Below are 13,707 nucleotides of genomic sequence, written 5' to 3'. Positions count from 1 at the left end.
CCTCCTCACTGTCAGATCTAACTAATTGGGGATAAAGGGGAGCAGAAGGAATTGCTTGAACGGGATTAGGATACACAGGAGCAGAAGGAATCGCTCTAGGGGGTAGACAGCTGGATGCCTTGCATTTAAGCTGTAAATGTTGCACTTGAGCTTTTAACTTTTCCTGGGAGTCTTTTAGACTCCGCACTCGAGACTCGTGGAGTCTCTTTGTTGCTTCCTCCCACCAACAGACAAATTGCTCCCACTGTGTATCAGAGGCTTTTGGTGAAGCCAGAGTTTCTTTAAGGTATTTAAGTTTGTCTAAATCAAAGGTACCTTCTAGTGGACATTGTTTAGATGGATTTGCACGCGTGTAAAGATTCCAATTATCTAAATACCTGCAGGTTTTCGGGCCATAATGTACGTACATGAAATAAGCTGGGGTACCCTTAGGGGGTGAGAGGGAAGACTTAGACTGTCCCCCACCCATTTTCCAATCACACACTCAAAGGGGGAAGGATGCCCTGTCCGCGCTAGCGGCTCATAAACTAAGGATCTCTCCCTACAGGGTATTCACACAGGAGTGACTAACGAGGATAGCCATGACCCCCTACACCTCCCTTCAGCAAAGAGCGTCGGCTAATCTCAGAGAGAAAGCGCCGCTTACTCTGTTCCATCCAGTGAGATGGTCAGACTGTCAGTGGCTCACACGGAGAGGAAAAGGGGAGGGAAGATGGGTGCACACACTCCTAGACCCAGGTAGCCTCCTCGCCGGACGATGCCAGGCCGAGTTAACTTACATGGGTCGGATCTCCTAAAAGATCCTCTAGTTACCGGGCTTGCGTTAGAGTAGTTCTGGTCACGAGCCAAAAGACTTCGCAGAGTACTCTGGGCGTCTTCCGGTAACACTCAATTCACACTGTGTACACACACACACACACAGACTACACACATGCACACATACCAAGGCCTTATACCAGGTACTACTCCTAAGTACCTCCAGGTACTATTCCCAAGTACCTTGATGCATCACTTGAGGCGGTAAAAACCCCTCTTGAGGCAGTAACAACTCCTCAATACAGGTGCAAACCCTATGCACCTAGCATATGCTTACAGGGGGCGGCAAACAATTCCCCTATTACGCCGCTCAGCATCTGACCTTGCTGCACAGTCAATAAGTTCGGATGGCGTGAGCCCAACAGGGGCAGACGGCCCCACGGACAGTCCTCCTCCGACACCCCAATAGAGATTTCAAAAGGTCTCTTACCTCTATTGTGGCGCCATGGGGTTCAAAGGGGAACGATCCGTAGCAGCTGCCGTTGCCTCAGTGGGCGTTGCCATCCCGGACGAGCCCCCAAATTGTCGGAGAAAAACTGAGTTCTCACTATTTTGTTTAGGTACAGCAAGTCAGAGGCTTTATTATTAACTCTCACATGTGCAGAGGAGAGAGCAAGCAGGTCTCTCTCTGGTAACTAATTACAGCAAGCATTTATACCTTTCATTACAGAAATAATGAGGGACAGCTGCATTTTGTTTATACATAGGCCATCTTGATATCTCATTTCCTTACTTGTTTTGACTCTTGCCTACATACAATTAGTTTCTATACCTTATCTACACAAGGTCTTCTACACCTTATCTATACTGAGGTCACAATGACTTCTTACACAGCTCTTTCTCACCCGTCTCACACAATCCTCACACAATCCTCACACAATCCTCGCTTCTACAAATCTCGCGTTATCAGGGTTATCAGGGTCACAGCTAGCTTGACTCTTGCTAACAAAGACTGTCTCTTGCTAACGAAGCCTGACTCTTGCTAACAACCATCATGCATTGCAGTTCCCTTCTGTCAGTTCTTTTCTCTGCTTCCACAGAAGACTCAGCCCTTATCCACCCCAGCACAGGACTCTCTGTGTGGCCAACATCCCAGCAGAGCTAAGCTGAGATGGCATCAGCCAGGGCCCCAAAAACGCTCTTGTGGTGAGAACCTACACCAAGCAGCAGGTTCTCAGGGTTAAGATGCGTTGGGTGGGTCACAGCTCTTGGAGCTCTTGTTTCAGGCTCTCTGCAGATTCAGGCAGCTATCAGGGACATTGCAGTCACACTTCAAGCTTTTCTTAGCAACCCATGAGGACTGGCTATAATTTCTTGTAATGAAGGCTGAGATTCGGATCTCATCCCAAGAGTCAGGACACTGGGCCTGGGCATATAGACAGTGCCTGTGTCTAAATCCGGCTCTCATACCATTACTGGTTATGAGGAGCTGATATGTACTGTGAAGAACACGTATTTGTGTAATATGCTATAGGCAGAGACCAAATCTAGCAGTCTGTGCAGGCCCCTGTGGAACACAGTCTGAGGGTGCGAAGACAGAGGAGGTTTTTTTCTCACTTCCCCATCTGTCTGTGTCACAGTGTGGAGCACTGCCACCCCTCCACGCAACACAATAATGATCAGCTTCATCCTCTGCCAGGGCCCCAGTGATGGTCAGATAGCCGGCGTTACTGGACGTGTCTTTGGAGCCAGAGAAACAAGCAGGGACCCCAGAGCCCTGGTGCTTGTCGGAATCTGACTTGTATCTCAGCAGGTATTGTGGAGAATTCCCAGGTTTCTGCTGGTACCAGGACACATGGTAGCCACTGATGCTGGTCCCACTGCTCATGGTGCAGGAGAGTTTCACGGTGTTTCCTGGCGACACTGACACTGAGGGCGGCTGATTCAGCACAGGCTTTGAGCTGGAACCTGGAAAAAATATGATAGAAATCTGTCAAATCCTCTCTGTCCATCTCCAGCCGCTAGTAACACGGGTTGTGCAATTGGCTTCAGCAGTAACTTTATTGTGTATTTAACCTGCTCTCCCTGTTCTCACCTGTGCACCACGTCCCCAGTAGGACAATGAGGGGAGCCCAGAGCATGGTGGGGAGATTTCAGGCCCTTTTAGGAAAAACAGCCAGATCCACTGAGAAGGTACAACACCATGGCCCCTTATATTGATCCTCTTCGGTGACAAGCATCCAAGCTCCACCTTTATGCTAATATGCTTCTGTCTGATTGGTCCTAATGATCACAGGGAAAGTGTCATGTGTGAGAATAACCCACCTTTGGTGAGGGTCTTTTGCCTTATAAGGTTCCTATTTCAGTTGCACTCTGAGTGTGACCAATGTCACGCACAGAGCGTTCTATAGTCAGTGCAGCCTGATGCTGTTATGAGCTGAGCTGTCCCCACCATGGAAGGGAAGTCACTAAAGGCTTTTATCTCACTGAAGATTCAGAACGCCCAATAAGACTTCTCTTAGGAAATGGATGCATGGCAAAGGCAATCAGTGTATTGGACTGATGATGCTTCATGTGAAACTTGCATAGAGACCATCCCAAATGGTCCTCCAATGTGCTGTTTATTACTGGCCTTTGGTATAAGCCACTTACACGTCTCCGGAAGGGTCATTTCAGCCTGGTTCCCATATATGCTGAACATATGGCTCTGCTCTGTGATATTTGCATTCCTGGGCAGGCAGATAAGCTCTGCGGGGTGTCAGTGGTTGCTGTCCGGTGCACGTAGTGCACTAAAGCAGCACCAATCTTCAGTTTGGGGCTGAACGAGGTTTGCAGATGTTATGGTAATGTTGTTAATAATATTCGATCTCCCTTCCCAGAATGGCCATGCCAGGGAGCAGAGCCGGGCAGGTATCCACCTCAGCAGCACTGACCTGCCCCAGGGGAGGGGTGAGAGCTCATGCTCAGGGGACGGGACTTGGAGCCGGGAACTCTGGCGTTCTAGTCCCAGCTCCTGCACTGACTCCTTGTGGGGCCTAGGCCGGGTTACATGATCTTCCTGGTTCCTGTTCCTCTCTGAGGTAACTCCACTGAGACAGTGGGTCCTGTCACTTACTGGAATAGCTCAGGGAGAGGGCGGGTGTGGGTAAGAACCTTACTGTCGCTCTGTTAGCCAATAGCAGGAGCACAGAGTCCCTTCTCTCTCATCCCCAGGTGCTCTGGCTCCTCCACAGCAAAGCAGCAGAGAAGCTCTGCTAACGCGATCTGACGAGTGCCCGGCTCTACATGGGATCTTGGTAACACCGACTAACACCCTCTGTTCCTCTCCCCTGTGTGAGAGCCTGGCCCAGCAATGTGCGCCCAGTGACTGCTCCTGGTCTCGTTAGTTCTGTCAGAAATGAGCCCTTTAAAGCTGTGCTCCGTGGCGGGGAGCTCGTATCTTTGCTGTGGTGCCGGATGGTGGCTTTGCACAGGCACAGCCCTGCTCACCCTTCAGCCGTTGTGCTGGTGCTCAGAAGGCTGGGAATGCTCGGAGCATGCATGAGTGGTTGCTTTGCTTTGGAGGAGATGGGAATCCAGACGTGCTCGGCTTCCTGAGGCAAACGGGTCTCTGTCTGGGACCTTCCGATTCTCTCTTAAACCCCCAGAGCTGGAGAACGGCCCCTTCATACAAATCTCTCCCCTGCTGACTGGCTGCTGCTGGCACCTCCCTCCCCTCAGAGACGGCTACTGACAGACCCAAGAATTGTTTTGTTTTCCATTTGCTAGGAAAAATGAAGCTCATCTTGGGGGTGAGGGGCTCCCAAAGTGCTGTGTCTGCTCAGACCGTTACCGTTCAGAGCACTCCCCCTGAAGCGAAGAGTCTCAAACATTCCCCACTTGGCAATGCAAACCTAGCTGGGTTTCTTGCCATGACCCTGACCCACAATGTTTATGGCTGCAAGAAACCCTGGCTGGTTTGGGGCTGTGTGTTGGATGTGTCGGCTGCTGGTTGTTTAGGTGTCACTGGGAGATGTGGCTGCTGCAGACTGATGGCTTGTGGAGTGAGTGGCTGCTGCCTGGGCTCTGGAGTTGTGCTTGATTGGGGCTGGGACTGACCGGGATGGTGCTGCTGGGTGGCTGTGGGGGGCTATTGGAGCATGCTGCTAGGTGAGGCAGTGCTGGGAAGGGTGGGGCTGAGACCCTTCTTCACTGCCCACTCCTGGAGGGGAGCCCCACTGAAAGACAGCGAGGAACCAGCTAATGACCACTGTGAACAATGGGGGCCATGGGGATCAAGGCAGCTGGCTCCTGACTGCTCCCCTCTTAGTGGTACTTCCTGCAGCAGGCCAGTGTGGGCAGGGCGAGGGGAACGCTTGCCCCCTATGGGTTATAGAAGCCACTGTGTTTTGATGATCTTGTCGTGACCCTCCTGCCACTCCAAGCAAGACTGCCAGTCGGAGAACCCCTGCCCCAGAGACCAGGGAGCAGAGAGGGGGTGACTGGGAAGTTGGAATCCAAACAGTGTTCTCTAGGGTCCCTTGTGCAGATCATGTGAGCGCTGTTGAGGAATAAAAAGCCCCAAAGCCCAGCGATCTCTATAGCCCACCAGTGTGTAGCCTGACTCGCATTACACTGCCTTAGTACTGACTCTGAGCTCCAGTACTGGGAGGGTGAAGAGCACTCCCTGGGGGTCAGTGCTGCTGTTACTAAGATTGTTCTGGCCGGGATTTCACAAAAGCTAAAGACCCTCCATGCTGAGCTTATCACAAAGCGGCCCCTACTCTCTGTCTCTCACAGCTGCGGGAACATCACTGTACAGTTATTTCCAGCATTCATGTTGTTCCTTTTCAGGGTGTTCTTCTCTGTGCTGGCTGCACTGGTCACGTCATCAGCCTGGTCATATCTTTGGAAGGGATTACCCAGGTATTTCAGAAGTTGCACCTGCCTAGATTAAGACTAACGCAACCCAAGCTAGGGAAGTCACCTCCTCCTAGCTGGTTTGCTATCGTTGCCTCTTCCTGTGACACTAATTTTCTGTTCTGAGCCCAGGGGCACCCGGTGTGAGTGGTAGCGGATGCTGGGGCCGTGCAGGCCAGCTCTCCAGGGGAGGGTCAAGCAGTGACGTGCAATCTGAGGTTTAGGGTTGCCAATTTTGGTTGGCCTTATTCCTGGAGGTTTCATCAAATGACTGGTGTAGAGAAAGTCAATAAGGAAGTGTTATTTACCCTGTCCCATGTGGAAGTAGAGCAAGGCCTGACGGGGATTGGAAGGGGATTTCAATGCAAACAGTCTCTTCTGTGAGCAACAGTCAGGCTAGCTGTTAGCCTAATAACGCAAGATTTGTAGAAGCGAGGATTGTGTGAGGCGAGTGGGAAAGAACTGTGTGAGAAGTTGTTGCGACCTTGTGTAGATAAGATGGAATGTAGACTAGAGTCTAAATAAGTGAGAAAAATAAGTTATCAGGATGACCTATGTATAAACAAAATGCAGCCGTTGCTCATTATTGTCTGTAACAAAAGGTATAAATGCTTGCTGCAATTGTTTACCTGGAGAGAGACCTGTTCAGCTCTCTCCCTCCACGCAATTGCTAGAGATAATAAAGTATCTGATTTGCTGCACCCAACCAAAAGAGTGAGAACTCTTGTTTTTCTCCGACAATTTGGGGGCTCGTCCGGGATGGCAACGCCCGCTGAGATAGAGGCAACTGCTGCGGACCGTTCCCCTTCGAACTCCATGGCACCACAATAGAGGTGAGAGACCTTTTGAAATCTCTATTGGGGTGTCGGAGGAGGACTGTCCGTGGGGCTGTCTGTCCCTGTTGGGCTTACGCCATCCGAACTTATTGACTGTGCAGCAGGATCAGATGCAGAGTGGTGCTGGGGAACTGTTTTGCCGCCTCCAATAAGGTTAGTTTATGTGGTGCTGGGGACTTAGTTTTGCCACCCTCAATAAGGTTAATGCACAAGGGAAATGCATTAGGTTAATGCACTGGTGCTGAGGGGTTGTGGAAATGCCCTCATAGAAGAACACAGGTGTGTTCAGTCTGGACAGAGGGATTGTGGTGATGCCCTCAGGTTAAAAAAAAAAGGAGGAAAAAGAGGAGAAAACCGATGCATCATGGTATGAAGAAAGAGAGGCCTTGGGGGGTGTGTGTGTGTGTGCCAAGCAGTGTGATTGGAAAGTGGGTGGGGGACAGTCTAAGCATTCCCCTTCACCCCCTAAGGGTACCCCAGTAGATTACATGTACCTATATTATGGTCCTAGAACCTGCAGGTATTTAGACAATTGGAATCTTTACATGCGAGAAAATCCATCTAAACAATGCCCACTAGGAGGTACCTTCAATCTAGATAAGATCATACATCTCAGAGGAGCTTTTAATCACCAAAAAGCCTCTGAGACACAATGGGAGCAATTTGTCTATTGTGGAAAGGAACGGGTTAATTTGAAATTCAGCTTGGCCCAGAGATAAAGAGAAAGTTGCTCTGTGTTCAAGGTCAAAAATTAACGCAGACCATGCTAAATACAAAGAAAAACTGCTTTCGGCCCCAGCTGGCTGTGAAAAAATATAGACAGAGGCAAACCAAAGGCAATACAAGTTACAGGACTGAGATTACATTTGCAAAGCTTAACTGTCCTGTGAGATCCAATAGTCTGCCTTTGCGACCCTGGAGCTGGCATGGTTTGGGGACGCTAAAGAAGCCACAGGCAGCCGGCCTGGACAGGAATCTCTGAAAAAGACGCCCCAGGAGACCCCAGGGTGTAAAAGAACAGCCCTTCCAAGAGTGCAAGTTGGAGATTGCACAGCGCCTTCTCTGGATGTTATACACAGATGTGGCCAGTCTGGATGTATGTGTATGAGTATGAAAGTGGCTTAGGGCTTGGGGCATTAATGTTTTTTGTTTTTTTTCCCCTGAGTGATGTGGGAGCGTTTCCAACACTCTCTGTTGTTGGTTTATTATTTTATTAATGAAGCTTTAAAATTCAGTCATAATGCACACCATTTATTTGTTTTGCCCTTGTTATTTTATGTTTGCTTTGCTTGGTATTGTTGGTGTTATATGTTGAGGATTGCATGATTAAAGGTGTGCCTACTCTCAGCCGCAGTAAGTCTGAGAACCGGAGAGGGATTTAGCATTCCTCTCTCCACTCCGGTTGACCGGGAAAGGTGTCAGGTGGATCTACCCCCAGTCGTAGCAGGACGGGGCAATAGAGAAGTTGGAGAAAAGAGAAGAGATGTGTACTTGATAACTAGAATTGAGCAATTAAGAGCATAGATCATGAACCAGGCAGCAACTCAAACCTACGCCCAGGGCAAGTTGCAAGCCTTGAGACAGGACTTCCAGGCCGAAAAGGAAGCACTGGCTAAGTAAGTACCGGTCCTTCAGGGACTTGTCAAAATTTAACCATTTGTGCTCAGCATACACCGTAACAGCAGTGTGTTTGCCACAAGAGGAAGAGAATAGTTAAATGCCAATGGGCCATGTGTTTTTGCCTAGGTGGCAAGCCTCACGAGGGAGGACTCGTGTAGCCTTGTGAGTAAGAATGTTTAAGGGAAGAGACCAGGAAGGGTAGGGTCTAGTTGAGAAGCCCACCCTCCAGTAGTGTAGCTAGGGGGGGTTCAGAGGAAGCAGCCGTTTCCCCTCAGCACATTTTCCAAAAGTGGCGCCTTAGTTAGGGGTTACCATGGCGCCAGTGGGTGGGGTCCATGCTCTGCTCTGAAGCTTGGCATGCTGGGCCGATGCTGGGCTCCTGCAGGCGGGGGGGGGGGGGGGCAGCACGGCCGGAGGAGCCATGTGGGGGGGGCGGCGCGGCCGGAGGAGCGAGGGGGAACGCAGCATGGCCGCAGTGTGGTGCTGCCACTGCAGCAGGGAACACGTTGCTGCTCTCAGGGTGGGCACGTGTCCCCGGCGGCTCGCCGTGCAGCAAGGGGTGGGCCAGAGGCAGGCTGCATTGGGAGAGAGCATGTCCAAGCGCTTGAAGCTGCAGCTGGGGGGTGAGGCAGAGATGGAGGAGTGGGCGTTCAGCAACCCCTACCACGGAGCCGCCACCACCTCCTCGAGCCCAAGCGAGGCCGCGGAGACCCAGCGGGACCCCGTGCCCTCCCCAGTCGCGGAAGAGACTGAGTCCCTCCCCTTCGGCCCGGAGAGCGCCCCCAGCTGCCATCCAGTGTTTTAGAACCTCGCCAAGCTCTGGAACGTTCAGCCTCCTCACCCCCTGTCTGGGGGGCCTGGCAAGGGGGGTGTTCGGCACCGTAGCGGTGCAGAGGGGAGGCCAGCGTGGACCCCATGCGGGCGGGTGGGTGTCAGCGGCCTCGCAGGCTGGAGGCTCCTCTCATGCTCTGATGGGGACTTGACTCCTCAGCTGGTGTGTGCCCGGCCCGGGAGTGGGAGTGAGAGCCCCCCCCTCCCCCCCCGCCGCTCCACCTGTGCAGCTGATGCCCAGCACCAGCCACTCTGCCCATAAATGGAGAATTCAACTCGGCTGGCACGGCCGGAAGAGCCATGGGGGAGGGCACGGGGGCAGCATGGCACAGCTGCAGGAGCCATGGGGGGGGCGGTGTGGCCGGAGGAGGTAAGGGGGGGGCGCGGAGCGGCCGGAGGAGGAGCCAAGGGGGGGGCTCCTTTTTTATGTTTGCTCCCCCTGCTCTTAGAACCTGGCTATGCCACTGCCACCCTCCTAGCTAAATTGGTAGTGGAACAAAGCCGGTGCCCATGGAAGGGACGGTTCAGCGAGAAAAGCAGGATCAGGCCCAAGCGGGCAGGCAACAGATAGAGTATTTGGAAAACAGGTTGGAAACTTTGAGGGCATAGTGGAAGGAAAAGAGTAAGTGATTATAAGCATGGGGATTTCAAATCCTCAGGACAATAATTGGAATGGTAAAATCTGAGTTGATTGGGTGGTCGTTTTGGGAGACAAGCAAGTGATTTAAGGAAAGAGAGTGAGAAGTTAACTCTGTAGTTGCTAGAGGGAATCAAGCAGTTAAACTTGGTAGGAATGTCTGTAAGTAATCCAGGCAAGAGGTTATTTAAGTGGAATTATTCGACTATGAATAAGTTAGTCGAATTTGCTGAAGAACACTCCTGCTGTGTACAATCTGTATTTTATAAGTTTGAGATGAATTGGTATTGTTTAAAGTTGCAAAACCGAGAATACTTTTGCCAGACACAGGAAATTAGTGTTGTTTAATATGGTATTTAGCATTTAATCCTTAAAGTGACTTAATGCTTTACAAGATTTAAAATGTTTTAACTAAAGACCAAAGGTTGTGGCTGCAGCAGGGTAGTCAAAGCCAGGAGAATGGGAAAAGATTTGAATTTGGTTTTGGGTAACAAAATAGCAGATAAAAGATCTGGTAAAGAGAGAGAAGGACAGTGCCCCTGGCTCTGTGTGGTCGAGCTGTCACTTTACTAGGGGTGCATGGAGATTTTGTAAGCACAAAAGAACCAGTTACACCTTGTGTAGAAATTAATGTGACTAGTGTTGTGGAAGTTGAATTATGGAGGAAATGTGCATTTTCCCCAGAACATGTGCAATGTATATTGTAGCAGGGGTAAAAGAAATGCAAACCTACCATGCTATTTAATTAAAATCCTACTAGGCTCCAAGGGGCACTATAAGTAGTGTTTTCTTTCAGATCACTGTGTGTTTGAAAGCAGGAGTTAGAAGTAAAAGGCAATCAAAAGTCTGGGAAAGTTAATTTTGTCCCTTTTTAAGTAAGAATCTTTAAGCTGTGGATAGCTTTGGATCCAGAAGCAAGCCAGAAAGCATCTGTATTAATGCAAATTATCTAACTGATAAGGTATAAGCCACTGAAGCCTGGGCTGCCTATGAAACAAATACAAGGAAATATGGGTAATTCCTTTGTTTTGCCTGAAATCAACAAGAGTATTTGTATATAAGGGAAATATTTTAAGCAACGACTGACTGCCCAGAAGGGGTAGACCTCTGTTCTTTTGTCTTTCAGATAATCAGAGAAAACTGATGCCAGCTGAACAGCATTCAACGTACCATGCATTTACTGGCACAATAGGAATTATTTTTGTGTTCTATGTCCTGTCTTGTGGTGTTTGTCTTGTGGCCAAAATTGTTGTGTTTAATATTTTCATAGGACAGTCTAGTTCAAAATCAAATAGAAGGGTTAAATCAAAAAGCAGATACTTGTTTTATTCAACTTGGAATACAAAGTGTTTGGATAAATCAGGAAAATGTGATATACTAAAGTCTAATACATTTGCTTAAGTAAGAAAAAGATCATTGGCCAGATCTTTTAATTGAAAAATTGTTGTTAAAATTTGCATACCAACAGTCATTGGAAGCAAGGACATGAAAGGTTAACCCACTCCCCATATTGCACATGGGATCCTTCTGGCTACCTCAGATTTCTTATTATTCCAGTAACTGATAATGTAACCTGTACCATATTGCAATATACCCCCTCTTATGCCATTAATGCCAATGCTCCTCAGAAGTATATAAAGGTGTACAACCAACAGATGTGGTATAGAACTACACCAAAGAGAGATGTATTAGGATATCGATGGACTGTGATTAATACAACACTAGGGACTGTCAAATTTACATTGCCCTTATCCAGTTTCCAGATCACCTCTACATACCCAAATTGTTCAAAGGGGGCTGCCATTAGATTAGGACAACGGAGGGCCTGGGTTATTTCCTCTAGAAAGAAGAGGGACTTGATCCGATCCCTATGGGATGGGGCCAATAGTGTAGCAGAAATTTGGAATATTTGTAGAAGCCAAGAACATGATGAGAAACTAGGACAACTAGAGAAGGCCACTGGCCTTATTTCTGGGGCACAGCTAACCCAGGTACAGGCTGGAGTTGGTGAGTTACATGTTATCTCTATACTTAGTTCAATGACCCAGAAGTTGCTGACAGAGATGGTGTTGAATATCACTGAGGCTGGGAAGGCATTGCAGTGGGATTTGGCATGTTCAAATTCAAGATTTCCTGAATGACCAGCTGATGGCCATTTGGAGTGATCTCGAGCATGAGGCATAGCCTACTGCCCTTACAGATACCTCAGAAATGCCATCTGATATGTGTCCATAGAGACATACTTGGAGATTATCAGGATGGAGTTGTATATACTCGCAGTGCTCCTCCCAAGCATATGGGCCGGTAGGAGGGGTGTGGGCTCCCACATACCGAACCCTGCCGGGTCCATGGAGAGGATGCATGTGGGACTGGATTATTCACCGTGATATTTGGGAGATTAGACCACCTGGTATGCCTAGCCGATTTGTTGTTAGTGCTCCTGAAATAACACCTGACATTTGGATGGGGATAGGGAGTCAATGGACATTTTGGCCGTTAGGACCCCCACAGCTTCACTGTACACGTAAACTGAAGCTAGGGGAAGTTGTCACTGTTCATGACAACATTTTCTGGGAGGGTAGGGGACAAGGAACTACCCTGATAGGACACCTACTTTTTCAAGCTAATGATAGCTGTGTGTATGTTGAAGCCACCACGTTGCGAGATGTACATTTTAATCTCACTACTGCTGCAGGCAATCATATTATTTACTGGCCTGCGGATAGAATTTTACAAGTAGCCCTTAGGTTCCAGATACACTTTAATTGGACTAGTTTAGTGCCTGATCGATTTCAAAATTTGCATTCACTGTTACCAGAGGTTCAAAGAATCTCTGAATTACAAGGGCACATTCACATGCTTTATAATATATATCAAGTTGAAAAGAATGCCTTTCATCCAGCTTATAGAGTGTCTACTTTATGTACTAAATATGATGTATTGTGCTTTGTGACTAAAACTGTACAAAAACCCCATCATATTATTACTGTGGAAATGTTATTGCCTTTATTGTTGCTATTTGGTTTAGGATTATGTTGTTGTTGTTGTAGTAAAGGATGTGATAATAGTAATACCTTTCATACCCATGCTAATGCTGCATTGTCATTGCATCCAATCAAAACCCCTAAGGTTGAAGCATTTGATGTAGAATCTGAAATCCAAGGCTTAATGCAAATGGAGGTTTAAGGATGTTAGTTGTACTAGAAGTACAAAAGGGGTGTGTGTGGAAGTAGAGCAAGGCCTGATGGGGATTGGAAGGGGATTTCAATGCAAACAGTCTCTTCTGTGAGCAACAGTCAGGCTAGCTGTTAGCCTAATAACGCGAGATTTGTAGAAGCGAGGATTGTGTGAGGCGAGTGGGAAAGAACTGTGTGAGAAGTTGTTGCGACCTTGTGTAGATAAGATGGAATGTAGACTAGAGTCTAAATAAGTGAGAAAAATAAGTTATCGGGATGACTATGTATAAACAAAATGCAGTTGTTGCTCATTATTGTCTGTAACAAAAGGTATAAATGCTTGCTGCAATTGTTTACCTGGAGAGAGACCTGTTCAGCTCTCTCCCTCCACGCAATTGCTAGAGATAATAAAGTATCTGATTTGCTGCACCCAACCAAAAGAGTGAGAACTCTGTTTTTCTCCGACACCCATAACAATAGAAGCAGGGGTCACCCAATGAAATTAATAGGCAGCAGGTTTTAAAGAAACCTAAGCGAGTACTTCTTCACACAATGCTCAGTCAGCCTGTGGAATTCGTTGCCGGGGATGATGTGAAGGCCAAAAGAATAACTGGGTTTTGGAAAAGAACTAGGTAAGTTCATGGGAGGATAAGTCCATTAGTGGCTATTAGCCAAGATGGTCAGGGATGCAACCCTATGCGCTGGGTGTCCCTAAACCTCTGACTGCCAGATGCTAGCACGGGACGAGAGGGGATGGATCACTCAGTAATTGCTTTGTTCTGTTCATTCCGTCTGAAGCTTCTGGCACTGGCCACTGTCGGAAGACAGGATACTGGGTTAGATGGACCATTGGTCTGACCCAGTCTGGCTGTTCTTCTGTTCTTAGCGGTGTCCACCTGGACCCCAGCAGAGAGAGTGTGATGAGTGAGCAGGAAGGACTAGGGAAGCGCTG

At 48.5% G+C, this 13,707-nt stretch overlaps 1 protein-coding gene and 2 gene segments (V, D, J or C); all 3 read right to left on the bottom strand.

Moving 5' to 3' along the window:
* Positions 1–13,707, bottom strand: part of LOC128824541 (immunoglobulin lambda variable 5-39-like) — a 159,733-nt gene that overhangs the window by 37,008 nt on the left and 109,018 nt on the right.
* Positions 1–13,707, bottom strand: part of LOC128824543 (immunoglobulin lambda-1 light chain-like) — a 140,950-nt gene that overhangs the window by 54,082 nt on the left and 73,161 nt on the right. The window lies entirely within an intron of this gene.
* LOC128824793 (probable non-functional immunoglobulin lambda variable 5-48) lies at positions 1,918–2,897 on the bottom strand. The segment is given in 3 exon segments: positions 1,918–1,970; positions 2,428–2,724; positions 2,852–2,897. Coding segments are annotated over 3 exon segments (396 nt in total).

Source organism: Malaclemys terrapin, chromosome 16 (assembly GCF_027887155.1).
Source record: "Malaclemys terrapin pileata isolate rMalTer1 chromosome 16, rMalTer1.hap1, whole genome shotgun sequence".
NCBI classification, from domain to species: Eukaryota; Metazoa; Chordata; order Testudines; family Emydidae; genus Malaclemys; species Malaclemys terrapin.
This window is presented reverse-complemented; position numbering and strand designations above follow the sequence as displayed.